A 27,361-nucleotide genomic window follows, 5' to 3' on the forward strand; every position below is an offset into this window, starting at 1 on the left:
TACAATTTTAGAATATGTTAAAATTGCATGGTGATGAGTCTAAATTGCTTGCCTCCATTTCCAAATGATTCGAGCCCTGCTGTGTCACTGGTTACAGTCAATAGAAAAAGTTGAAATAAAAAAAATTATGGTAAAAATGGAATGTGCCTCTGTATTAGAAGAATAAACTCAGATGTAGAGATAGAAAGTTTCTGAGCAGATAAAAATTAGGTCGAGTCTTGAGGAAGTGTGGTTTAGTTAAGCAATAGGTCATAATAGGAGGTGTATAGGTAGCCTCGTGTGTTGGCAACAAGGTGCCAAAGGTACTGTTTTAAAGTGCCAAGGAAGTATACTAGGTCTTCTGTTGCACACCCTGTCAGATATTACTGCTGTTGGATTATGTATAACTTAGTTTCATATATTTTTTTAAAAACCTTATGCAACTTATCTGTCTACTCTGAATAGCTCCTTGTGTTACGGAGGTTACAAATAGCTTCTCTCCACTATCATGTGCAATCAGGCTAGAGACCAGAGAACTTTTTCTTTAGTATGGAAATAGCAACACTTATAAATCAATCAGAGGGTTTGAAATCCATTAGAGGGCTTCGCAGATAGAAATGAAAAGATGGGGCGTCTATTCACAATGGCTATGTCTACACTAGCCCCAAACTTCAAAATGGCCATGCAAATGGCCATTTCAAAGTTCACTAATGAAGCGCTGAAATACATATTCAGTGCCTCATTAGCATGCGGGCGGCCGTGGCACTTCGAAATTGACGCGGCTCACTGCCGTGCAGCTCATCCAGGCGGGGCTCCTTTTCGAAAGGACCCATCTGCTCATAGGAATAAGGGGACTTCTAAGTAGGCCAGGGTCCTTTCGAAAAGGAGCCCCATCTGGATGAGCCAATGTGTTCTGTGGTTTGGAGTTTTCTGCTTTTGCAGTGTGGTGAATCTTTGAGTCTCCATTTTTGCATCAAGTGTTTGGTGGTGGTAGGTGCTTTTTGTTTATGTCTGAACCTGACATTCTTCTTCGAGTGTCCCCGTGGGTGCTCCACAATAGGTGTCGGGCTTGCCCGGCGCCGCAGATCGGATCTTCCAAGCAGTTTCTGCCGGACCGCGCATGCGCCAGCGCGCGCCGCTCCCTTGCACGCTCCTGGCCATGTGCGCGATCCGGTCCCCGCCAGTTCCTCTTAACCGCCGTCAGCTGCAGACGGAATCCGAACTAGGCTAAGGCCAAGTAGCGTATTCAATTACTTTAACTGTTTTTCTTTAAAGTTTTTCAAGTATTTAGGCTACTGCAAGTTAGCCGGTTGTTATTTTTGCAAAAAAAAACAAAAAAAACAACAGCAACAAACAAACTACAAGCGGGACAGCTTCAATCCAGTCCCAGTAACAAGCGCCGGAGGCCAGGAGCATAGGGCCATCAGCCCTCCTGCTGCGGCAGGCCATCGAAAGGGGAAAACAGCACAGAGAAGGTGCTAAGTACCCGTTTAACAACTGAAAGACTCACCAACAATGTCCTCTTCAGGATTTTAAAAATGTGAGTCCTGCCAAGAGGCGATGCCAGCGTCCGATGGGCACAGTCTATGCATAAGGTGCCTTGGGGAGTCCCATGTTGCACAGAAATGCTCCTTCTGTGCTAAATTAACAGCCAGAGCAAGGAGAGACAGGGAGATGCGGCTTAAAATGCTGCTTTTTGATAAGGCCCTCCAGCCAGACGTGCCGGAGCGGCCGCACCCTCCGGGGCCCATAAAAGGAAAGCTGCCTCCCTCACCCCGTCAGCGCAAAAACGGAGGAAGCTCTCACCAACCCGATCCCTGCCGGCAGCCACAGTGAGCGGGACGGGTGGAGCGCATAGCCCCCAGGCGCAGTTACAGCTGAGTGGCGGCGGCGCAGAGACGTACATGGCAGAGGCTGAGCCTCCAATAATCAAACAGCCGCCCCGCACCGCTGGCAGGGCGGCGTCCAGGCAAGCGCCAGAACCGGCGGCACCGCAGGCAGCAGCACCGATGCCCGGGGAACTGGCGGTGCAGAGCGCGCAGGCACGCGGCCTGCAGGCACCGGGGGAGACCACCCGTGTGGCACCGCAGCGGAGCGTGCCGAGCGCGGCGCAGACAACGGGGCCAAGATCCCCGACGCGAAAGGGGGCGGAGCCAGCCCCGCAGGGGAGGGGAAAGGCAGCACAGAAAACCCGGCACCGCAGCCCTTCTCCAGACAGGGCTGCAGGGCTGCTCGCTCTGAGCCCTCCGCTCATGCTGCGGACCCCAACAAGAAGGCAGGGGTCACCCCCAGCCTATCCTGAGCCCCCATCCCCGTTCCGACAGCCAGCCTCACCATGGCTCGGACCACCTTCGCCCTTTTTGGGCTTTGAACCCTTGGAGTACTACCAAAAGTCAGTCTCTCCAGTATCTCAATTATCCAGACGATCTCGCTCCCCCAGGCGCAGGGGGTATGCGCCTCGAGAGTGGTCCAGGTCCCCATCTCAGGAGCAGTGCCCGTGTTGCCATGGTCGCCCCTATCACGCTGGGCATAGACACACCATAGGCATACTCCCAGGGACAGATCCCCCCAGACGGTTCCATATCCCCGAGGGCAATCGTGAACGGGGACAGAGACACAGACATCTCAAGGGGAGGTGATTCTGGAACCCCGAGATTTTCCCTTGCAAGCTTCCAGCGAGTGGATGTATCACCATCAACAGGACCCAGAGGGGTCCAGAGAGGCTTACCTAGCGGTTCCTCACTATCTTCCCCTGACGAGGCCACGGCCCCAGGGGACATCCATCCTCCAGACGATCTCAAACAGTTCCAAGAGCTGTTTAAAAGGGTGGCCTTCACGCAAGGCATCCAAACAGCAGAGGTGCAGGAGAAACACCATAAGCTCCTTAAAAACCTGAGACCTCCTGCCTCCTCCAAAATAGCTATACCACTCGACGAAGCAATCATGGAGTCTGCCACCACGATATGGCAGACCCCTGCGTCCATTCCGCCTATAAACAAGAGAGCGGACAAGAAATACTTCATCCCGGCGAAGGCCATGGAGTTCCTGTTCAGCCACCCACAACCAAATTCTCTGGTGGTGGAATCGTCTCAACAGAGGTCGAGAACTTCTCAGTTTAAGACAGGGGGAACGGACAAAGACGCCAAGAAACTAGAGCTGTTCGGCAGAAAGGTCTACTCCTCCTCTACCCTACTGTTGAGAATGGCGAATTACACAGCGCATCTAGCGAACCATAATTTTGACAACTACTCCAGGCTGACTTCCCTAATGGACTCACTTCCAGAGGACAAGAAGCCGGTGCTCAAGGCCATCGTGCAGGAAGGCTACGCAGCCTCGAGGACGGGAGTTCAGATCACCCTAGACGTAGCGGACACGGCAGCACGCTCAACAGCTACGGCAGTGGTCATGCGCAGGGAGTCCTGGCTCCAAACATCGGGTATCCCGAGGGATTTGCAGGCGAAGATCGTCGATCTTCCCTTTGACACGCAGAAGCTGTTTGCTGAATCAACCGACTCGGTCCTTCATTCCAGTAAAGATTCAAGAGCTACTCTTAGGACCTTGGGGATTTACACCCCTCCATACAGGAAGAATAAGTATTACCCTCAGCAAAGACGGTACCAGTATCAACCACAGCGTCCCCAGTACCACAGGGGTTACGAGCAAGGGCGACATCAACAGCACCAGCAATACAGAACTCCCAGGCGACGTTCCCAACAGAGCCGTGCGTCCTCGGGGCAGGGCCAAAGGCCACAAGTTTGACACACAGATCCAGGGCTGCACCATCACTACCATCGCGCAATGTCATCCGAAGCTATTATTCCACCATCGCCTCCGACTATTCTACGACCAGTGGCAAAGGATCACCACAGACAAATGGGTACTGGAGATCATAGCCACGGGGTACGCGATCCCCTTCCAGTCGCTCCCACCACCACGACCTCCACCCAGGCCCCACCTAAAGGGTGCCTCCCACGAACCGAGACTCAAGCAGGGGGTAGACCATCTCATACTCATAGGGGCAGTGGAAAGAGTGCCAGAGCAACTTCGAGGGAAAGGGTTCTACTCCAGATATTTCCTCACAGAGAAAAAGACAGGAGGCTGGAGGCCCATCCTAGATCTTCGGGGCCTCAACCAGTACCTGCGCAAGCAACGCTTTCGGATGATTACAGTCACCTCTATACTTACGGCACTGGACGATAGAGATTGGTTCGCAGCCCTCGACTTACAGGACGCGTATTTCCACATAACTATCCACCCGGCTCACAGACGCTTTCTCCGGTTTCTGGTAGGCAAAGAACATTTTCAATACAAGGTTCTGCCGTTCGGCCTCTCCTCAGCCCCCAGAGTCTTCACCAAGACCTTGGCAGTGGTGTCAGCCTACCTGCACAGACAGGGGGTGTTTATATTCCCATATCTGGACGACTGCCTACTGAAAGGGGCCTCGAAGGAGGAGGTACTTCGCATGATACGCGTCACAGCAGGCACGTTCTCTTCGCTGGGCCTGGTCATCAATCTGGCAAAATCAAAGATAGACCCCACACAGGACATAGAATTCATAGAGGCATGTATAAATTCTATCACAGCAAGGGTTTATCTACCAAAGACACGCTTTCGAGCCATCGATTCCCTCATGCAGGTCATCACCTTCAGCCCTACAGTGCCGGTTCTGACGTGCTTACAGCTGCTGGGCCATATGGCAGCAGCGACGTTTGTAGTACAAAACACCAGGTTACACATGCACAGCATGCAGCACTGGCTGGCGAGCGTCTACAAACCAGCAGCACGCACCGTTCACAGGGTGGTGTCGCCCACGACAGAGGTGCGCAGATCCCTGCAATGGTGGGTGAACCCCAAGAACATGCTAACAGGGGTGCCCTTTCACCAACCACAAATATCGGTTTTCCTCACTACAGACGCCTCCCACATAGGGTGGGGAGCACACATGGGCGAAGAGGTGACTCAAGGACTGTGGTCCTTCACGGAACAGTCACTGCACATAAATATACTGGAGCTCAGAGCAGTGTTCAACGCCTGCAGACACTTTCGAGACCATATACAAGGCAAAGTAGTCGGGATCAGTACAGACAATACCTCCACCATGTTTTATATAAATCGGCAAGGAGGAGCTCAGTCCCATGCCTTATGTGCGGAAGCAGTCCGGTTGTGGAACTGGTGCATCGCCAACAATATAACCTTGAAAGCCTCGTACTTACCAGACGCTCACAATGTGAAGGCAGACCAGCTGAGCAGGCGCTTCACACTCACGCACGAGTGGCAGATCCGTTCTGATCTGCTACGACCGATCTTTCACTCATGGGGTTTTCCCCAGATAGACCTGTTTGCCACTCAACACAACAAGAAGTGCCGACGATACTGCTCCAGGGAAGGACTGGGACGGGGGTCCTTGTGGGACGCATTCGCGATTTCATGGAAGGGCCCACTGCTTTACACATTTCCTCCCACAGAGCTTATCCACAAAGTCTTGCAGAAAGCCAGGAGAGAGGGAGCCCGAATGATCCTAGTAGTCCCAATGTGGGATCGACAGCAATGGTTCCCCTTACTCCTGCGCATGTAGGACCGTCCACCGATGCCCCTCCCGGTGGCGCCGGATCTGCTCACGCAAGCTCAGGGGTCCACTGTACATCCACACCCCCGAGGCCTGCGACTACAAGCATGGTTAATCCATGGCTCAGCTCCCTAGAGAGCACATGTATGGAGGAAGTGCAACAAGTCCTAGAAAGTAGCAGGAGGACTTCCACCAAGAAGACCTACAAGCAGAAATGGACTCGCTTCATGGCATGGTGTTCTACCAAACAGCTAGCCCCTCTTTCCGTGCCTATACCTGTAATATTAGAGTATTTACTGGACCTCAAGAGAGGAGGACTCTCACTAGCCTCGTAAAAGGTCCACCTTGCCCCCATTTCGGCGTTCAGACACAAAGAGGAAGGGCACACGGTGTTCGCCCATCCTATGGTTACCAGGTTCCTCAAAGGGTTGGTAAACCTATACCCCCCTCGGAAACCGCTTCCACCTTCGTGGAACTTGGACCTGGTGCTTAATGCGCTAACGGGACCACCGTTCGAGCCTTTGGCCACGGTTTCCCTCCGCCTCCTTACGATAAAGACGACCTTTCTTCTCGCAATTATGTCAGCTCGCACGGTGAGTGAGCTTGCGGCAGTTATGGCAACGCCACCCTGCACTGTTTTTTCCAAGGAGGCGGTAACCATACGGCTGCATCCAGCCTTTGTTCCTAAAGTTTCTTCTGAGTTTCATATTAACGAACCTATAGTTTTACCCTTGTTTTATCCAAAGCCTCATAACTCTAACAAAGAGGCGCGCCTACACCTCCTGGATGTGAGGAGGGCGCTAGCCTTCTATATAGACAGGACCAAGTCCTTCCGGAAAACGGATAGACTCCTAGCCTCTCTCGCTCCCAAATCAAAAGGAGAAGGTCTCTCTTCGCAGAGAATCTCGAAGCACATCGTATCCTGCATAAAAATGTGCTACGAACTCAAAAAGACTCCTTTACTGGCCCCACCCAGGGCTCACTCCACTAGGGCGGTGGCAGCATCAACAGCCTTTTTCAAGGGCGTTGCGCTAAAAGACATTTGCAGAGCGGCGACCTGGTCATCCTATGGCACCTTCGCCAAACATTACGCCCTTCACAGGGTATTCTAAGAGGATACCCGTCTCTCGACAGCGGTCCTCTCGGGGACAAGCTGCACATAATCCAATTACCCACCTCCTATCTTGGGTTACTGCTGGGTAGTCACCTAACGTGGAGCACCCACGGGGACACTCGTAGAAGAAAGAGAAGTTACTCACCGTAGTAATGGTGGTTCTTCGAGATGTGTCCCCGTGGGTGCTCCACCACCCGCCCATCTTCCCCGCTTCGGATCTCTGTTTAGTGTTTTGCAGGAGCATCCGAGGTGGTTGGTCAAGGAACTGGCGGGGACCGGATCGCGCACATGGCCGGGAATGTGCAAGGGAGCGGCGCGCGCCGGCGCATGCGCGCGCCGGCAGAAACTGCTGGAAAGATCCGACCTGCGGCGCTGGGGCGAGCCCGACACCTAACGTGGAGCACCCACAGGGACACATCTCTAAGAACCACCGTTACTACGGTGAGTAACTTCTCTTTTTCTAGTATGTTGTCCAGTATGGAAATTCAAACACTCAAGACGGGAACTTTCAGATATTAAAGTTGCTTTTATGCAGTTCACTTGGCCATGATGCATGTGGAGATTTCACAGGCACTGCTAAGAGAGCCAAACTTGGGCAAATTGCTTAAAACAAGACAACTTACAGCCCTACACTGGTTTCTTCTGCTGTAAGGCAAACCATACCAGTCACGAAGAGTACCTCTGCTGCTTCCCTGGCTAGCCAGAAGTCGCACAAGCAAATCCTTCAGGCTCTCCACCTTCCCTGGTGCCCCAACCGGTATCCCTCCTTATACTGATGAGAGGTTAGGAAAACCAGTCTCACCAAATCCACACAGGTCTTTCCAGTCCCCAAAAAGACCAGCCACATTCTTAGGTCAAAATATCTTAGATCTTGCCCAAAAGAGCATGCTGTGCCAATAATTTAGACTTTAAAATCTAAGGCCATGTCTATACTAGCAAGTTTTTTCGAAATATTTTTCGATAGAAGGGCCTCTTTTGAAATATCCAGTGGAGCGTCTACACACAAAAAGCATTCTTTCAAAAGTAAATTGAAAAAACTCAGTCCTCCTTTCAAAAGGGCTCTTCCACTCCCATATCAGGAAGAGTGCCTTCTTTCAAAAGCTTCCCTTGAAAGAAAACGTGTGTAGACATTCCACAGGCCGCGCCCCCCCTCCCTTTTTGAAAGTACAGTCCTCATGGTTCCTTTTTTTTCAATCCCTGGCCAGTACTTTTGAAAGAATGGGGGCTGTGTGGATGCTCTCTTTTGAAAGAGCAGATCACTCTTTTTTGTGTGTGGATGCACTCTTTTGAAATTTCATTCAAAAGAAATCTTCTGGAAGGACTTCTTTCAAAAGATCTCTGTAGTATAGAGGTAGCCTGAAGGTTTATTGATAAAAATGAAGAAAGAAGGAACAGGATCACAGTAAAAATTATTAGTGGTCAAATTACAAGTATCATAAATTTTCTTAATGCGGGCTGCAGCAGATAGAATAGGTTGCTATCTTAATCATCTCTGTAATACATCTTTAGGATGTGTCAGCAATTCATTGAGGCTCAGCTCATAGCAGAGATACTCCTGCAGACTGGAGATTGCAGACGAGATGAAAGGATCTCAGGTCCTCTTTATACCCTTGCCCATGTGGAAGAAAATCCCTGGTTCTTCCTTGTTGTCTGGGAGCACTTTCTCAATGGCCAATAACACAATCAGGTCACCTGTCCATGTGCTTTTTAGGGCATTTTGCCATTAGCAGCATTCCAGACGACACCTCCCAGCTAAATTCCTGAGATGTGGATTAGAATCCATTCTGCATTACTTGGCTAGGAATTCTTTTTCAGTAGGTTGCCATGTCTCCTATTGTGTGCTCCCAGAACTAACTTGAGCTACAAGTACAGAGCCAATACTTATGACTTCACATACAAAAAAGATACAGACATATAAGCAACATAAACAGATTCAGTGAATTACCAGCTTTCATCAGACACCTCACTTAGCACAAGATTTGGTGCCAACTTAGGGCAGTGCTTATAATAATGGTTCTCATGGTCATTTTAAAATCCAGTAACATCACAGCATGTTCTAAATGTTTTGTTGCTGTACAGTAGTAGTAGGCATCCTTCAGTCTGCATAGACTATGGATCATGCCCTTTATAGTTTCCATTGAGGGCAACATTTTCATTCATTGAAAAGAAGCGCACTGCACTCCTGGAGTACAAATGCTCACCGAGCCAGAGTACCCAGCAAGCACTTAGAGCGGCCAGAAGAACAGTACATCAGACAGCCAGGCGCTGTGCCAACAACCACTGGCTCCAGCTACGCAGCAGCATCCAGACCTGTGCTGACTTTGGCAATCTCAGAGGAATGTAGAAGGCTACGAAGAAGGCATTAGGACCCACCCAGAACAAGATGGCACCTCTGAAATCCAAATCTGGTGAAGTCATCACTGACAAAGCCAAACAGATTGAGCGCTGGGTTGAGCACTACTCCGAGCCGTACTCATGCGAGAACATTGTGGTTGACGCAGCCCTCAATGCCGTCGAGCTCCTACCAGTAATGGACGAACTGGATCAGGAACCGACTGTGGATGAACTGAAGAGAGCCATCGACAGCATTGCAGCAGGAAAAGCCCCTGGCCAGGATGATATACCACCAGACGTAATCAAGTGTGCCGCAGACACACTCCTGGAACCCCTGCATGAGCTACCATGCCTGTGCTGGAAAGAGGGTGAGGTTCCACAGGATATGCGTGACGCTAACATTGTAATGTTGTATAAGAACAAAGGAGACAGAAGCGACTGCAACAATTACCGTGGAATCTTCCTCCTAAGCGTCACTGGTAAACTGTTCGCTCGCGTCATACTTGGCAGACTCCAGAAGATTGCTGAGAGGGTGTACCCCGAATCGCAGTGCGGATTCCATGCAGAGAGGTCTACCGTTGACATGGTCTTCTCTCTAAGGCAGCTGCAGGAGAAGTGCAGGGAGCAGAGGAAACCACTCTACATAGCCTTCATCGACCTCACCAAGGCCTTTGACTTGGTCAGCAGGGATGGACTGTTCAAACTGCTCCACAAGATAGGCTGTCCTCCACCGTTATTCGAGATGATCCAGTCGTTCCATGAAGACATGAGAGGAACCATCCAATATGACAGCGCATTATCAGATGCTTTCAGAATCAGGAGCGACATCAAACAAGGATGCGTGCTTGCTCCGACATTGTTCGGGATCTTCTTCGCACTCCTCCTGAAGCATGCCTTTGGATCTTCAACAGAGGGCATCTTGCTGCACGCAAGATCTGTTGCTGTACATTGTAGTAGTAAATCATAGAATAATAGAACTAGAAGGAACCTCAAGTGGTCATCATGTCCAATCCCCTGCAGTCATGGAAGGACCAAGCACTATCTAGATCGTCTCTGAGCAGTGTTTGGAGATTTTTAAGAGCAAGTTAGACAATGATGCAGATTCCATAGTCTCCCTGGGAAATTCATTCCTGTGCTTAACTACCCTGACAGTAAGTTTTACCCAATGACCAACCTAAGCCTCCCTTTCTGTGGTTTAAGCCCATTGCTTCTTCTGTCTTAAGAAGTTAAGGAAAATAATTTTTCTCCCTCTTCTTTGAAACAGTTTTTTAGGTACCTGAAATTTGTCATGTCCCTTCTGTCCTCTCTTTTCCATCATGTTCATTGAATCATTTTTGTTGCTCTTCGCTATACTTTTCCCAGTTTCCTGAAATGTGCTGCCCAGAATTGGATACAATATTCTGAGTCTTAATCAGCTCTGAGTGGAAAAATTATATCTAGTGTCTTGCTTACAACACTTTTGCTAATAGATCCCAGATTGTTTATTTTGTTTGCAGCAGTGTAGATTCATTTTTACCTTGTGGTCCACTATAAATTATCTGAGGAAGGGATAGCTCAGTGGTTTGAGCATTGGCCTGCTAAACCCAGGGTGTAAGTTCAATCCTTAAGAGGGCCATTTAGGGATCTGTGGCAAATAAATCTAAAAAAACAGGTGGTGCTTGGTCCTGCCAAGAGGGCAGGGGATTGGACTGATGACCTCTTGAGGTCCCTTCCAGTTTTATGAGATGTGTATCTCCACAAATTATTATTATAAATATTATAAATTATGACCCTTAGATACCTTTATGCAGTACTTCTTTCTAGGTAGGCATTTCCCAATTTGTATGTGTGCAGCTGATTTTTCCTTCCTAAGTGGAGTGCTAATAGAATCCTATTGCTGGAAGGGACCTCAGGAGGTCATCGAGTCCAACCCTATGCCTAAAGCACGGTCAACCAGGACTCTGTCAAGCTGGGACTAAAAAACATCTAGGGATGGAGATCCCACCACCTCTCTAGGTAACGCATTGGGGTACTTCACTATTCTCCTGCTGAAATAGTTTCTCCTAATATCGAACCTTCACCTCTCCCTCTGTAACTTGAGACCATTGTTCCTTTTTCTGCCATCCGTCACTACTGAGAACAGCCTCTCTCCATCCTCTTTAGAGCCCCCCTTCAGAAAGTTGTCCTTTCATCCTATTTATTTCAGACCATTTATCCAGTTTGTCCAAATCATTTTTAATTTTCATTCTGTCCTACAAAGAACTTGCAACCACTCCCAGCTTGGTGTTATCTGCAAATTTTATAAGTATATTCTTTATGCCGTTATTTAAATAATTGAGGAAGATATTGAATAGAACCAGTATCAAAACTGATCCCTGTGTTACCCCACTCTTGCCCTTTCAGCATGACTGTGAAACGCTGATCTCTTGGAATGGTTGTCCAACCAGTTCTGCATGTACCTTGTAATGAGAGCCCTCCAAATCTGAGAGATCCCATTTTTATCCGCTGATATCTGCATCTGTAGAAATGAATATCTGTGGCTCATTTTTAACAATTTTTTTGTCTGTGCCTGGGTCTACTTATAGTAGCTCCATCTAAATTGTATTTTCCTAGTTCAGTAATGAGAGAGTCATGAAAGACTGAAGCTTCATGTAAAGTCTATTTTTAATCTTGTTCTTATGAATTTGAATTTAAGTGTCCACAAAGCTGCTTGAACTTCAACCCACCTTTTTTCCATGTCAAGAATGTTGTGGGAGACTGTACCATAATTTAAGGAAATATGGACTGGATCCTCGGACTATAAGATGGATAGAAAGCTGTCTTGATGGTCAGGCCCAACGAGTAGTGGTCAATGGCTCGATATCTGGATGGTGGTCTGTTTCAAGCGGAGTGCCGCAAGGCTCAGTTCTGGGGCCGGTGTTATTCAACATCTTTATTAGTGACCTGGATGAGGGACTGGGTTGCACCCTCAGCAAGTTTGCGGATGACACAAAACTAGGGGGAGAGGTAGATTCCTTGGAGGACAGAGAGAGTCCAGAGTGACCTGGATAAATTGGAGGACTGGGCCAAAAGAAATCTGATACGGTTCAATAAGGAGAAGTGTAGAGTCCTGCACCTGGGGCAGAAGAATTCCAAACATTGTTACAGGCTGGGGACCGACTGGCTTAGCAGCAGTACGATGGAAAGGGACCTAGGGGTTATGGTGGATGAAAGGCTGGATATGAGTAAACAGTGTGCCCTTGTAGCCAAGAAAGCTAACGGCATACTCGGGTGCATTAGTAGGAGCATTTCAAGCAGATCTAGAGAAGTAGTTATTCCTCTTTATTCGGCACTGGTGAGGCCACATCTGGAATACTGTGTCCAGTTTTGGGCCCCCCAGTATAAAAAAGGGTGTGGATTTGCTGGAGCAGGTTCAGCGAAGGGCAACAAAAATGATTAAGGGTCTGGAGCACAAGACCTATGAGGATAGGCTGAGGGATGTGGGCTTGTTTAGTTTACAGACGAGAAGACTTAGAGGTGATTTAATGGCAGCCTTCAACTTCCTGACGGGGACCTCTAAAAAGGAGGATGAGAAACTATTCTCAGTGGTGTCAGATGGCAGAACAAGGAGTAATGGTCTGAAGTTGAAGAGGGAGAGGTGTAGATTAGATATTAGGAAAAACTACTTCACCAGGCGGGTGGTGAAGCATTGGAACGCATTGTGTAGAGAGGTGGTGGATTCTCCATCCCTTGAGGTTTTTAAGTCCTGGCTGGACAAGGTTGTGGCTGGGATGACTTAGTGGGGGTTGATCCTGCTCGAAGCAGGGGGTTGGACTAGATGACCTCCTGAGGTCTCTTCCAGCCCTGTGATTCTGTGACTTCTCAATGGTGTTGAAGGGATTGGTAGATCACAAAGGTTGTTTTTCCAACATCTATGGTTGGATGGTCAGGGAGGGTTCATGATGCTCACATCTTCCAAAATTCTGGGCTCTACCGAAAGCTCCTGAATGGGACTTTTTTCCCACACTGGAAAATCATGATTGGCGACATTGAAATGCCTATTTTAATATTGGTCGACCCTGCTTGCCCTCTTTTCCCTTACATTATGAAGCCCTACACAGGAGCCCGGGACCCCAGCAAGGAAACCTTGAATCACAGTGTGCATTCTTTTGCATAACATTTGTGAATCCAGGTGGGAGAATTTCCCGTGTGCCTGGAATTCCAAAGATGAGTCCATGAGCAGGTCTTTTTCGCAGCCATTTACAGCCAATCATCATTAACCATACAGATACAGCAGCAAAAGGGACACTTTAAAACATAGTTTCATGAATATGTAATACACATGCTACCCATGTATTTCTCTGTTCTAATACCAGCCAACCCCCACTCCCCAAACTGATTGTGCGCTCCACCAAATGTGAACCAATAAATCAGACTGTGTCTTGCTGAAAGAATGTGTGTTTACTTGGTGGGAGGCAGTTAATTTGCAGACAGTAGAATGGATGCAGAGGGAGTTATCTTCCTAAAAAAGGGCACCTGGGCTTGCAGCCCTCTACACCTCCCCCCCCCCACCCTCTTTCCATGTGCCACAAGTACTCTGCGGACTTTGGCTTAGCGTTGGGCAGTTGTGCTTTCAGCCCTCTACCCACTCAACCCCGGTTCTGCCTTCCACGAGTCTTCTTCAGACCTTGGCATAGTGGTGGACACCTGCGCTTTCAGCCCTGTGTGACCGCCCCCGCCAGGTTCTGTCTGTCCTCGCCCTCTCTCCCCATTCAGGAACCATGGTGACCTTTCTTCAGAGGACTCCGTGCAGCAGTGAGCAGAGCTCTCAGTGCTGCATTGGGAGTCTTTCTGCAGCTGCAGCATGAAGCACGGGACCTTCATTTGGTCAGTCACTGCCGTCACAAGCTTTGCTGCATGTTCTTGCTGGAACTCAAGCATCTTCTGCGGCCACTGAGCTGTACTTTGCCACTGAGCTGTGTCCCTTGTCACCTTACTGGTTTCTGCCTCAAACCTCTCCATGTACTGCAGGATGAGATCCTACTTGCACCTTTTTTGCTTCCTTGCCCTGTCTCCTGTGCTGAGGATGGCAGCTGGAAAGTGAAAGTCAAAACTGAGATTCAATTCATACAAAGCACTTTCCCATGGAGTGAATGGGTATGTATCTCTTCTATCAGGGAGAGTTTATTTTTGCAGGGCCTCCTAAGGCTTATTAATTATGGGATTTGCAGCGTGCATTGCATAATCTATCATTTACCATCATTTATCCAGAACATTTGGTTGTGGACATGGTAAGCAGTTTTCTGTTTGTTGGGGGAAGGGAGAGGGCTGCAAAGCACGGGAAGCTGTCCGATGACCTGGACCAGGGGAAAAACTTTTTTCAGCTGTTTCTGGTGCAATCCTTCACAATAGTTAAAGGTGCACAGAGCCTGGCAGATGTGTAATGAGAAGGAATGGTGCGGAAGGGTTCCGTTCCAGCCACATGGACTATTAGGTGGGTGGGGATTCCTGTGAAGTAAAAAGAAATGCTGGGGAAGAGGGAGGTTTTCCTGCTGTCTTCTGGATTTGGGAAAAAACGTTTCTCAGTGGTCACTGGAGCAGCCCTCATCGGGGAAAAACGGCCACGTGAAGGAGGGCAAAGCCACCTATGCTGCACTTGCCAGTTTATTGTAGTAGGGTCTGCAGAGCCTGGAAGCTGCATGGCGAGGGGGAAGGGTTCAGTTCCAACCACATGGCTGGCTGAGTGGGGAGGAATCCCTGTAAAAGTGAAAAAGAAGTTTTGAGGGGAAAAGGACATGGGAGGGGAGGAGGTCCAGAGAGCCTGCAACCTGCTCCGGAGGCGGAGCAGGCGTGCTAGGAAATGGAGCACCGGCCAGCCACATATTGTGGCAATGTGATCCAAGGAAATGTAAAAGTGCAGAAAGCATGAGAAAAAAAATCCAATGCCAAGTCCCATGGTTCTTTAGGTTGCCAAAAAAGACATCACTCTCCTAAAACTAACATATCAGCAAAGTACACCTACTCATCCTGTGTGACCAGAAGCCTGGAAAATTTGCCAAAATGCTGCGTGGTGCCATGACATCAGATTGGTATCTGGTTGCCTGGTGTGACAAGGTGTGCTACCATGGAAGCCAAAAGAAATCAGTCCTGCCCAAAACCTCGTGCAAAAAATACAAGAGTGCCTGGATGAGGCCTTTGAGGAGATCTCCAAAAAGAAGGGCTCATCCACAGAAATATTAACACACTGTTCTGAGGTGCACAGATCCATAGAAAACATGTACCATACCCTTATCTGTACCCACCCTCAACCCACGTCTAGCATTCAAAAGAAAATACTCACCAGAACAGCTTGGTTCTGGGGACTTGGGGACTGGCATAGAGGGGACCTGCTCCAGCTCTAGGGTGAAGAGATCCAGACTGTCAGGAAGAACTTCTTCAGGCCTCTGCTTGTTGTCCCTTTCTTCTCTCCTTTGGCCTCTTCCTCCTGTGCCCCCCAGCTCGTCTTGTATCACCTTGGACTCTAGACCAGTGCTTCCACAATTGTTGTAATTAATACTAGGCTCTGTCCTGGGTTCACATGTGGCTGTTCATAATAGCAGCAAGTCTGTGGAGATGAACCTCACCACTGGTTGGCTTCCTGGACTGTGTGATAGGCCTGCTGAAGTTCTTTCACCTTCACCCGGCATTGTGTAGACCTCCGGGAGTAACCTCCGGGAGTAACCTCATCTCATGTGACAGATAATCATGGATTACCGCATTTTTCTTGACCACCTAAAGTCTCCTCACCACTGATTCATCTCCCCAAACTGCAAGAAGATCCACAATCTCTCCTGATGGTCCAAGCTGGATCTCTCTTGCGAGCTTGAGATCTACTATGCAGATCACTGCCCTGAGTGCTCATGATTGCAGGAGATGGCTTCTGCTCCAATTACTACCAATGTGGTACTATGGCTACCAGTGCTGTGTGATTTGATGGGTGAAAGAATTTTTCATTTTGGGCGCCCTTTATATTTGCACACCTGGGTGCTGATGAATTCAATTCAAATTTAATCTAAAAATCATGGGCTGCCCGTGACCTTCTTCCTGCTCACCTGGATGGAGAGCAGTGGAGAACAAAGCGGCTTTGTGGGTTATGTATGGCACACTTCTGGAGGCTAATAAATTTTATTTAAAGAACATGGCATTTCCACACTGGCCTTTATTCAAAATTTTAACTTCAAACTTGATGCTATACCTCCCTCGTTCTGATGCTATTACGATATCAATATTGTATCAATATTTGTGTTCCCTAAATCAAGCTAATGGTATTAACAGTGTGGACAGTGATGTTTTAATATCGAGCTAACAGCCTTAAGTTCGAATTTATCTCGTAGTGTAGATGCAGCCACAGAGGGATAGTGAAGGAGTAGGGGCTGTCAGGAATGCCACAGGTAGCATAGCTCCTGTGGAGAACATGCTGTGAGGAACATAAGAGGATGTGCATGCAAGGTCAAACTGTGTGGATGACACCATTCTGTGCTACAGATTAGTAACCTTTCTGTACGTGCAGGGCTTTAAAGAGTTGTGCTGTGGGTGGGATGAAGAGGTGTACAATGTATGGCTTGCATGCATAGTACATCACTGGTTAAAAGGATTGTTAGCCTTTGAAAATTTTTCCAAGCTGAATAGCTCAAGGGGATAAAGAATAGTCCTCCCTCCCTTCCCCCATGTACAGAGTGGTCTGAAGCAGCTCCCTGACCTGCTTTGCTGAAATAATGGGACTCCATTTAATCGGTGTAATGGCTGGATCCCTCCTTCTGGATGGTAAGCTAATTAAACTGAGTTCTACTTTTTCTGCATGGCAGGGCAGGGAGCCACAGGAGGAGTGAGCAGCAATAGCGGCAGAAGCCACAAACAGTTCCTTAAAGAGCTGCCTGCGGCTCAGAACCACCAAGACAGCTTTCAAAATGGTGCCACTGCCAGCTTTGCAAGCTGGATTCTGGCCGGTGGGGAAGGTTTAGGAGCAGGGGTCAGCAACTCTGGGCATGGGTGCCAAGAGGGGCATGCAAACTGATTTTCATCAACCTGTGAGGCTGGAGCTTATCCCCATGCTTTTTCCCCCATGCAGCAAGGCACTTGCTCAAAGCCATGCCACCTGTGGATTTAAAAAAAGACCAGCTAATGCTACCAACTACCATCTAAACAGTAAATCTCTGCATCTTTATTTATTAATGATGCTGTTGTAAGTAAGACTATTAGGCTATGTCTACACTTATTAAAATCGTCGAAATGGCCAAATCGAAGAATACTAATGAGGCGCTGAAATGCCTCGGCTGGCGGCATGCTAATGAGGCACTGAATATGCATTTCAATGCCTCATTAGTATTCTTCGATTTGGCCATTTCAAAATTTTTAGTAAGTGTAGACACAGCCTTAGTGATTTTAAAAAAGTATCACTGGCACACAGACTGTACATAGAGGCCAAAAGGTCAGATTTTAGCCCTCTGCCTCGGAAAGGTTGCTGACCCCGTATAGGAGTGAGAGCTGCTTGAGGCTGCATTGAGGTAAGAGGGGATAGATTAAGATGTATGGTAGGGGAGTTCAGAGGGATTGGGACACAGAAGGGAGGGTTTGGTCACTGGGAGAGGAACCAGAGGAAATGGGGGCAAGAATACTTGTTAGTCTTACATTTCATTCTTCTCTGTGGGCCAGGATCTGGAGGGTGTCTACCTACATCCATGTGACTGGGATCTGAGGTTCACTGCATCCCTTTTTGGTGTGCTAGAGTCTGACAGACCTATAAAAAGTTGTAATTAGTCAAATTCCAAAGGATGTTAGTCAAGTTCCAAAGGATGACTATAAGTGAATAACAAGTTATGTTGGGACAAAAATAGAAAGGAGAAGGAACAAAAGCAGCTCAATCTAGCTAGATATATAAAGGGTAACAAAAAAAAAATTCAACAAATACATTAGAAGCAAATGGAAGACCGAGAAGGGTAGGTCTATTACTCAGTGAAGAGGGAGAAACCCTAATAAAAATGTGGAAATGACAGACGTGCTTGTTAACTTTTTTGTTTTGGTTTTCACCAAGAAGGATGGTGTTGACTGGATGACTAGCATAATGAACACTAGTGAAAAACTGGGAGAGAACAAATTAAAAATTCTTCTTCGAGTGTCCCCGTGGGTGCTCCACCATAGATGACGGCTTGGCCGGCGCCGCAGATCGGATCTTCCAAGCAGTTTCTGCCGGACCGCGCATGCGCCGGTACGCGCCGCTCCCTGGCGCGCTCCTGGCCATGTGCGCGATCCGGTCCCCGCCAGTTCCTCTCAACCGCCGTCGGCTGCAGACGGAATCCGACTAGGCTAAAGCCACATAGCGTATTCAACGACTTTATTTGTTTTTCTCTTTAAAGTTTTTCAGTTCTTAGGATACCATAAGTAACCGGTTGTTATTTTGCAAAAAAAAAAAAAAAAAAAAAACAAACAACAAACAAGCTACGGAGGGACAGCTCAAGCCAGTCCCAGTAACCAGCGCCGGAGGCCGGGAGCTAGGGCCATCAGCCCTCCTGCGGAGGCAGGCCATCGGACGGGGAAACAGCACAAAGAAGTGCTAAGTACCCACAAGCAAACTCAAAGACTCACCAACAATGTCCGCCTCAGGCTTTAAAAAATGTGAGTCCTGCCGAGAGGCGATGCCAGTGTCCGATGGGCACAGTCTATGCATAAGGTGCCTGGGGGAGTCCCATGTGGCACAAAAATGCGCCTTCTGTGCAAAGTTAACGACCAGAGCACGGAGAGACAGGGAGATGAGAATTAAACTGCTGCTTCTTGACAAGGCCCTCCAGCCAGACGTGCCGGAGCGGCCGCAGCAGGAGGGACCCTCCGGGGCCCTTAGAAGGAAAGCTGCCTCCCTCACTCCATCTGCGCAAAAACGGAGGAAAGTTTCTCCAACCCGATCCCTGCCGGCAGTAACAGTGAGCGGGACGGGAGGAGCGAGCAGCCCCCAGCCGCAGCAACAGCTGATCGGCGGCGGCACGGAGAGCCACGTGGAAGCGGCTCAGCCTCCGATCATCAGCCAGCCGCCCCGCACCGCAGGCAGGGCGGCGGCTAAGCAAGCGCCGGTACCAGCGGCACCGCAGACAGCGGCACCGATCCCCGGGGAACCGGCGGTGCAGGGCGCGCAGGCACGTAGCCTGCAGGCGCACAAGGACTCCGCACGTGTGGCACCGCCCTCGAGCGTGCCTAGCACGGTGCCGACGGGGCCGGGATCCCCCGCCCATCAGGGGGCGGAGTTACCTCCTCAAGGGAGGGGGAAGGCTGCACACAAGAGGAGGCATGGCAGCCCCTCTCCAGACAGGGCTGTGGAGCTCTTCTCTCACAGCCCTCCGCTCATGTTGCAGACTCCAACCAGAAGGCAGGGGCCCCCCCTAGCCTACCCGGAGCCCCCTTCTCCTTTCCTGCAATCAGCCTCCCCATGGCTGGCACCCCCCTCGCCCTTCCTGGGATTTGAATCGCTGGACTATTATGCAAAATCGCTCTCTCCAGTGTCTCGACAATCCCCCTCTCCCAGACACACAGGGTACGTGCAAAGGGAATGGTCAAGGTCACCTTCCCAGGAACAGTGCCTATACTACCATGGTCATCCCTTCCACGCGGGGCATGGACACCATCGGCAATCTACCAGGGGGAGATCCCCACATATTACCTCGTACCCCCGAGGGCAATCGCGATCGGGGACGGAGACTCAAGCATCCCAGGGGGGGCTGGCCGTGGACCCACGAGATTTTCCCTCGCAAACCTCCAGCGAGAGGGCGCACCATCACCATCAAGAACCGGAAGGGTCCAAAGAAATGTACCCCAGCGGTTCCTCGTTTTCCTCCCCGGATGAGGCCACGGCTTTAGGGGACGTCCATCCCAAGGACGATCTCAAACAGTTTCAGGAGCTGTTTAAGAGGGTAGCTTTCACGCAAGGCATCCAGACAGCACAAGTGCAAGAGAAACATCATAAGCTCCTTAAAAATTTGAGCTCCCCGGCCTCCTCCAGAGTAGCAATCCCGCTTGATGAAGCGATCTTGGAGTCCGCCACTACCATATGGCAGACCCCGGCAACTATTCCGCCTGTCCAAAAGAGAGCGGATAAGAAATACTTCATGCCGGCGAAGGGCATGGAGTTCTTGTTTAGCCACCCCCAGCCAAACTCCTTGGTGGTGGAGTCCTCGCAGCAAAGATTAAAAACATCTCAATTTAAAACAGGGGGAATGGACAGAGATGCCAAGAAGCTAGAGCTGTTCGGCAGAAAGGTCTACTCCTCCTCCACTTTAACCTTGCGAATGGCAAATTATGCAGCGCACTTGGCGAACCATAATTTCGACAACTATGCCAGATTAACTTCCCTCATGGACTCGCTTCCAGAGGACAAAAAGCCGGTCCTCAAGGCCATAGTGCAAGAGGGCTACGCGGCTGCGAGGATGGAAGTTCAGATTGCTTTGGACGTTGCGGACACGGCAGCACGTTCCACAGCAACTGCAGTGGTGATGCGACGGGAGTCCTGGCTCCAGACCTCGGGCATACCGAGAGATCTGCAGGCGAAGATAATCGACCTTCCCTTCGACTTGCAGAAGCTGTTTGCTGAATCAACTGACTCGGTCCTTCATTCCAGTAAAGACTCAAGAGCCACACTCAGGACCCTGGGGATTTACACCCCTCCATACTCAAAGAAAAGGTACTACCCACAGCAAAGGCGGTACCAATACCAGCAACAGCGCCCCCAGTATCACAGGGGTTACGAGCAAGGGCGGCATCAGCAGCACCAGCAGTACAGAACCCCCAGGCGACGCTCGCAACAGGGCCGTACGTCCTCGGGGCGGGGCCAAAGGCCACAAGTTTGACATACAAATCCAGGGCTGCGCCATCACCACCATTGCACAAGATCATCCGAAACGACTTTTTCACCATCGCCTCCGACCATTCTACGACCAGTGGCAAAGGATCACCACAGACAAATGGGTGCTGGAGATCATAGCCACGGGGTACGCCATCCCCTTCCAGTCGCTCCCGCCGCCGCGACCCCCGCCCAAGCCCCACCCCCAGGAGGCCTCCCATGTAGCCAGGCTCAGGCAGGAGGTGGCCCACCTAGAGTTCATAGGGGCGGTGGAAAAGGTGCCGGAGCAACTGCAAGGGAAAGGGTTCTACTCTCGGTATTTCCTGACGGAGAAAAAAACAGGAGGCTGGAGGCCCATCTTAGACCTTCGTGGCCTCAACAGGTATCTGCGCAAGCAACGTTTTCGGATGATCACTATTGCCTCCATCCTTACAGCACTGGACGATGGAGACTGGTTCGCAGCCCTCGATCTACAAGACGCGTACTTCCACATAACCATTCATCCGGCTCACCGACGTTTTCTCCGGTTCATGGTGGGCAACGAACACTTCCAATACAAGGTCCTGCCGTTTGGCCTTTCCTCGGCCCCCAGAGTCTTCACCAAGACCTTGGCAGTGGTGTCAGCCTACCTGCACAGACAGGGGGTGTTTATTTTCCCGTATCTGGACGACTGCCTGCTCAAAGGGACCTCGAAAAGGGAGGTTCTCCGCATGATACGCGTCACAGCAAACACGTTCTCCGCACTTGGCCTGGTTATCAATATGGCAAAATCAAAGATAGACCCCTCACAGGACATAGAGTTCATAGGGGCTCGCATAAACTCAGTCTCGGCGAGAGTATACCTTCCAGAGGCTCGCTTTCGAGCCATCGGTTCCCTCGTGCAGGTCATCACCTTCAGCCCTACGGTGCCGGTCTTGACGTGCTTGCAGCTGCTGGGCCACATGGCAGCGGCTACGTTTGTGGTACAGAACGCCAGGTTGCACATGCGCGGCATGCAACATTGGCTGGCAAGTGTATACAAGCCGGCAGTACACACCGTTCACAGGGTGGTGTCGCCCCCACCTGGGGTGCGCGAATCCCTGCAATGGTGGGTAAACCCCGGGAACTTGCTAACAGGGGTACCCTTCCATCAGCCGCAAATATCGGTTTTCCTCACTACGGATGCCTCCCTCATAGGGTGGGGAGCGCACATGGGCGAAGAGGTGGCTCAAGGACTGTGGTCACCCACGGAACAGTCCCTGCATATCAATGTTTTAGAGCTCAGAGCAGTGTTCAACGCCTGCAAACACTTTCGAGACCGTATACAAGGCAAAGTCGTCGGGATCAGTACAGACAATACCTCCACCATGTTTTACATAAACAGGCAAGGAGGAGCTCGATCCCGTACCTTATGCGCGGAAGCAATCCGCCTATGGAACTGGTGCATCGCCCACGATATAATCCTGAGAGCCTCCTACTTGCCGGGCACGCACAACGTGAAGGCAGACCAGTTGAGCAGACGTTTTGCGCTCACCCACGAGTGGCAGATCCGTCCCGATCTACTACGGCCTATTTTCCACGCATGGGGGTTTCCCCAAATAGATCTGTTTGCCACTCAGCACAACAAACAGTGCCCACGATTCTCCTCCAGAGCAGGGCTGGGCCGGGGGTCCCTGGGGGACGCGTTCGCGATCCCGTGGGGAGGCCCCCTGCTTTACGCGTTTCCCCCCGCAGTGCTGATCCACAAGGTTCTGCAAAAAGCCAGGAGAGACAAGGCTCGGATGATCCTGATAGTCCCAACATGGGATCGCCAACCATGGTTCCCCCTACTCCTGCGCCTGTCGGACCGCCCACCGATGCCTCTTCCGGTGGCGCCGGACCTGCTCACGCAAGCCCAGGGGTCCATAGTGCATCCGCACCCCCAAAGCCTGCGACTGCAAGCGTGGCTAATCCATGGCTCAGCTCCCTAGAGAGCACATGCACAGTGGAAGTACAGCAAGTCCTAGAAAGTAGCAGGAGGACTTCCACTAGGAAAACCTACAAACAAAAATGGACTCGCTTCATGGCTTGGTGTTCTACCAAGCAGCTGGCCCCCCTTTCGGTGCCTATACCTACAATTCTAGAGTATTTACTGGACCTCAAGAGAGCAGGACTCTCGCTATCCTCGTTAAAGGTCCACCTGGCCGCCATCTCGGCGTTCAGACATGAGGAGGGAGGGCACACGGTGTTCGCCCACCCTATGGTTACCAGGTTCCTCAAAGGGTTGGTAAACCTATACCCCCCTCGGAAACCGATTCCACCTTCGTGGAGCTTGGACCTGGTGCTTACCACACTCATGGGACCACCGTTCGAGCCCTTGGCCACGGTTCCCCTTCGCCTCCTTACAGTAAAGACGACCTTTCTTCTTGCAATTACGTCAGCCCGTCGGGTGAGCGAGCTTGCGGCAGTCATGGCAACGCCACCCTGCACTGTCTTTTCCAAGGAGGCGGTAACCATACGGCTGCATCCAGCCTTTGTTCCCAAAGTTTCTTCCGAGTTTCACATCAATGAACCTATTGTTCTACCCTCGTTCTATCCAAAGCCTCATAACTCCAGCGAAGAGGCGCGCCTACACCTCCTGGATGTGAGGAGGGCGCTAGCCTTCTACGTAGACAGGACCAAGTCCTTCCGAAAATCGGATAGACTCCTGGTCTCCCTCGCTCCCAAATCTAAAGGAGAAGGTCTCTCATCGCAGAGAATCTCAAAGCACATTGTATCCTGCATAAAAATGTGCTACGAGCTCAGAAAGACTCCTTTGTCGGCCACTCCCAGGGCTCATTCCACCAGGGCGGTGGCAGCATCAACAGCCTTTTTCAAGGGCGTTGCATTGAAAGACATTTGCAGAGCGGCGACCTGGTCATCCTACGACACGTTCGCCAAACATTACGCCCTTCACAGGGTATTCCAAGAGGATACCCGTCTCTCTGCAGCGGTCCTCTCGGGGACCAGCTGCACATAACCCGATTACCCACCACCTATCTGGGTTACTGCTGGGTAGTCACCTATGGTGGAGCACCCACGGGGACACTCGAAGAAGAAAGAGAAGTTACTCACCGTAGTAACGGTGGTTCTTCGAGATGTGTCCCCGTGGGTGCTCCACTTCCCGCCCATCCTCCCCGCTTCGGATCTCTGTTAGTGTTTTGCAGGGGCAACCGAGGCGGTTGGTCGAGGAACTGGCGGGGACCGGATCGCGCACATGGCCAGGAGCGCGCCAGGGAGCGGCGCGTACCGGCGCATGCGCGGTCCGGCAGAAACTGCTTGGAAGATCCGATCTGCGGCGCCGGCCAAGCCGTCACCTATGGTGGAGCACCCACGGGGACACATCTCGAAGAACCACCGTTACTACGGTGAGTAACTTCTCTTTATTTAGAGAAGTTATCAGGTCCTGATGAAATGAGCTGACTGAGGAGATATCTGACCATTTAGCTATTACCTTTGAAAAGTCATGGAAGGCAGGAAAGATTCCAGAAGACTTGAAAAGGGCAAATATAAAAACTGAAACAGGTACAACCCAGGGAATTACAGACCAGTCAGCTTAACTTCTGTACCAGGAAAGATAATGGAGCAAATGATTAAGGAATCCATTTGCAAAGAGTTAGAAGATGATAAGGTGATTAATAACATTTTTTGCCATCCATCGTGTTTTATCTTGATCTGTAGGTGACAAAATTAAAGCTAAACTATTCAGAAGTAAAACAAGAAGTCCTGTGCCACCTTTATAGGCTTTCATTGTCCCCAAGGAATAGTTTCATTAAAGTAAAACTAAGGAGTTGCAGCAACTCTCTGTGCTAAAATGCCTCTTATAAAGCATTTTTTGCCAATACTATTAACACATTTAAGAAACCTAATGTTGCCCTTTGAAACTTTTCCGTTTTCATCATTCAGCAAAGTCCTTTTTCTGTAGCAGCTTAGGTAACTGCTTCTTTCCTGAAAGATCAGTTAAGGTATCAAACCTTAAATTTCAGAGGCGCATGTTGAAGGATACAAAAGAATCGTGGTTATTGGAATGGAAATGGGACACATGTATTGGTGTCTACATTTCTAAATTTTGCCTTTATCAGCACTTGAGAATGAGCTGCAAAACGGTTACAGATGAAGGTATCTTTAAGACCTCTTAGGTCTCATTTCACTTCCAATAGCCATGACTAACTCTGCTTACTCTTTTCTTTGCAGATTGTTCCTGAAGAAGTCTCATGGTTGAAATAGATCTTTCTTTATCAAGGCTCTCAAGATGAGGCATATTAGATTGAGATTTTATTTTTTCAATAAGTGAGATTTTAACATTCCACTTCAGCACCTTAAAATTTTTCATCTGCAGATGAAGTGCTTAAACACTTGAAATGATTTTTATTCTCCATTAATGTGACTTGGCATGGGTCATGTTTTTTGTTTCGTTTAGTTTTCAGCATGCGTTCTGGCTGAATGTTTTATGTTCTCTTGTGTCTATTGTCTGTTTCTTTTCACTAATTTTCTCTAGTTTAGTCAACATAGCGTTGTGTTAATTTCCCAAACTAATCTTTCTGAAAAATTTCTGTACTTGTAGTTCAGGCCCTGCAAGGAGGAAAATATTTTATACGGGGATACGTTTTTGTTAGAAAATAGTTGGCAAATTTTGATTAATATTTTGTTCCAGATAAGGTAATATAAAGTTTCTAGTAGTCACAATTTGGCAAAACGTGTGTTGTCCTACTGCGTAATTCATGAGAAAATACTTGGTTTTTTTCTTTTTGCTTATTGATTATTGATTATTCTGTGTCTTACTTCAAAAAGTGACTGTCTGTAGCCAAAAGTATATAATTCTGTGATGTGGTCACATATTTGACTGTATAAAAAGCTCATATTTAAAGTATGGTCTCATTTGAGATCACCTCTCTTCTCTTACTGAGATGAATTGTACTTCAAAGTGTGTCAATTTATGGACGCTTATTTATAAGCATTAACTGTAACTGTCTTCTGTTCATGTTAGACAAATTGAGGCACATTAAGCACTTTTGGGGTGTGTTTTCTATGATATGTAGAAAGCTAAACATAATGAACCTGTAACAGAGAGGTACCCACGTTAGTCTTTATTCTAACAAAAAAAGAAAAATAAAACAACAGTCATGTATCATTTTAAAGACTAATCATATAATTTATTAGGTGATGAGCTTTCATGGGACAGATCCACTTCTTCAGATCAAAAAAGTGATCTGAAGAAGTGGGTCTGACCCACGGAAGCTCATCACGTAATAATTAATTAGTTAATCTTTAAAGTGCTATATGACTGCTAGTTTGTCGTATATTAAACCTGAGCAAGCTGCTGGAGTGACTTAGATCATCTCTTATATGAGTATTTCCACAGGTAGAAAACTGTAATCTGTTCAACCTTGAATTTGACACTGAAGAATTATTTTATATTTTTGTTTGATTGCAAAGAAAGGTATATTTCTATTAGGCTAAGCTATTGCAGAGACATGGTGGGTGCAGGAATATCTTTTATTGGACCAACTTCTGTTGGTGAGAGAGAGAGCGAAGTTGGTCCAATAAAAGTAGTAATGCACCCACCACGTGTCTAATATCTTGGGACTGACATGGGTTCAGAAACATTTCAGAGATTTAATTATTGTTGTTATTATGAACTGTTAAAATTTTCTCCAAAAGCATGGCATGTTCCTTTGCTTTTGCTTTATCTTCCTTCATGATACACAGGTGAAAGTTAGAGTGCTTCTTCAGAAACAACTGTGATTATGGGAAATGTATCTAGGACTATAAAACTACAGGCATATGATGAGATACTTCATGTTAGTGAGAAACTGAGGCCTTCTTTAGTGTGCTTTAATTTCTGTTTGGATTGTTTTTTCATCCTTTTTTTTAACTTATTTAACGTAGTAGCCTAATTTCTGCCTAAACATGTTATCGGTATGAGCAGAAAATTTCTGACATACAATAATAAATTTAAATCTATGAACTGGAAGGGTATTTTGCGTACATTATGTTAAATCATGCAATGTTATTTCTGCTCCTTCCTCTGTCCCTAATTTACAATCTTGCATAAGCCACTGCACTTCTGTGCATTAGTTTATTCATCTGTAAAAAAAAAAAAAAAAAAAAAAAATGAGATACCTACTTTTCTTCCTCGAGAGATGTTCTCATGGATGCTCCAGTTTAGGCACTGGTTCATTCCTGTGCCTTTTCATGGAGAGTGCAACAGTATCCCCTGGGGTTGTACGTGTGCAGGACGCATCACGCAGACCCTTCATTTAAAGTGCTGCACACACAACCCAGTGTCACATCACATGGAAATACACATCTCATAGAACTGGAAGGAACCTTGGGAGGTTGTTGAGTCCTCTTGGCAGGGCCAGGCACCATCCCTGACAGATATTTTTGTTAATCTGTTTGCCCCAGACCCCTAAACAGCCTCCTCACAACCCTGGGTTTAGCAGGCCAATGCTCACCCCACTGAGCTATCCTTTCCCCTCAGGTCCATTTGTACCATGCCCGGCCCAAGTCAAAGTACAGCAGTTGCACTGTCGAAGTGCCCTCCTCAGAC

General features: G+C 48.8%; 1 protein-coding gene across 5 annotated transcripts in view; it reads left to right on the plus strand.

Annotated features, from left to right (window-relative positions):
• The window catches only part of CLEC16A (C-type lectin domain containing 16A), a 247,372-nt gene that overhangs the window by 170,562 nt on the left and 49,449 nt on the right, over nt 1-27,361 (plus strand). The window contains exon 22 of one of the 5 annotated variants that reach the window (XM_075010591.1): nt 25,003-26,776. The exons of the other annotated variants lie outside the window; for them this stretch is intronic. Coding sequence (XP_074866692.1) covers nt 25,003-25,013 — 11 coding nt within the window. The 3' untranslated portion in view covers nt 25,014-26,776. Of the gene's footprint in view, nt 1-25,002; nt 26,777-27,361 lie in introns of those variants that run through there. 5 annotated transcript variants of the gene reach the window in all.

Source organism: Carettochelys insculpta, chromosome 16, assembly GCF_033958435.1.
Source record: "Carettochelys insculpta isolate YL-2023 chromosome 16, ASM3395843v1, whole genome shotgun sequence".
In the NCBI taxonomy this organism is placed as follows: domain Eukaryota; kingdom Metazoa; phylum Chordata; order Testudines; family Carettochelyidae; genus Carettochelys; species Carettochelys insculpta.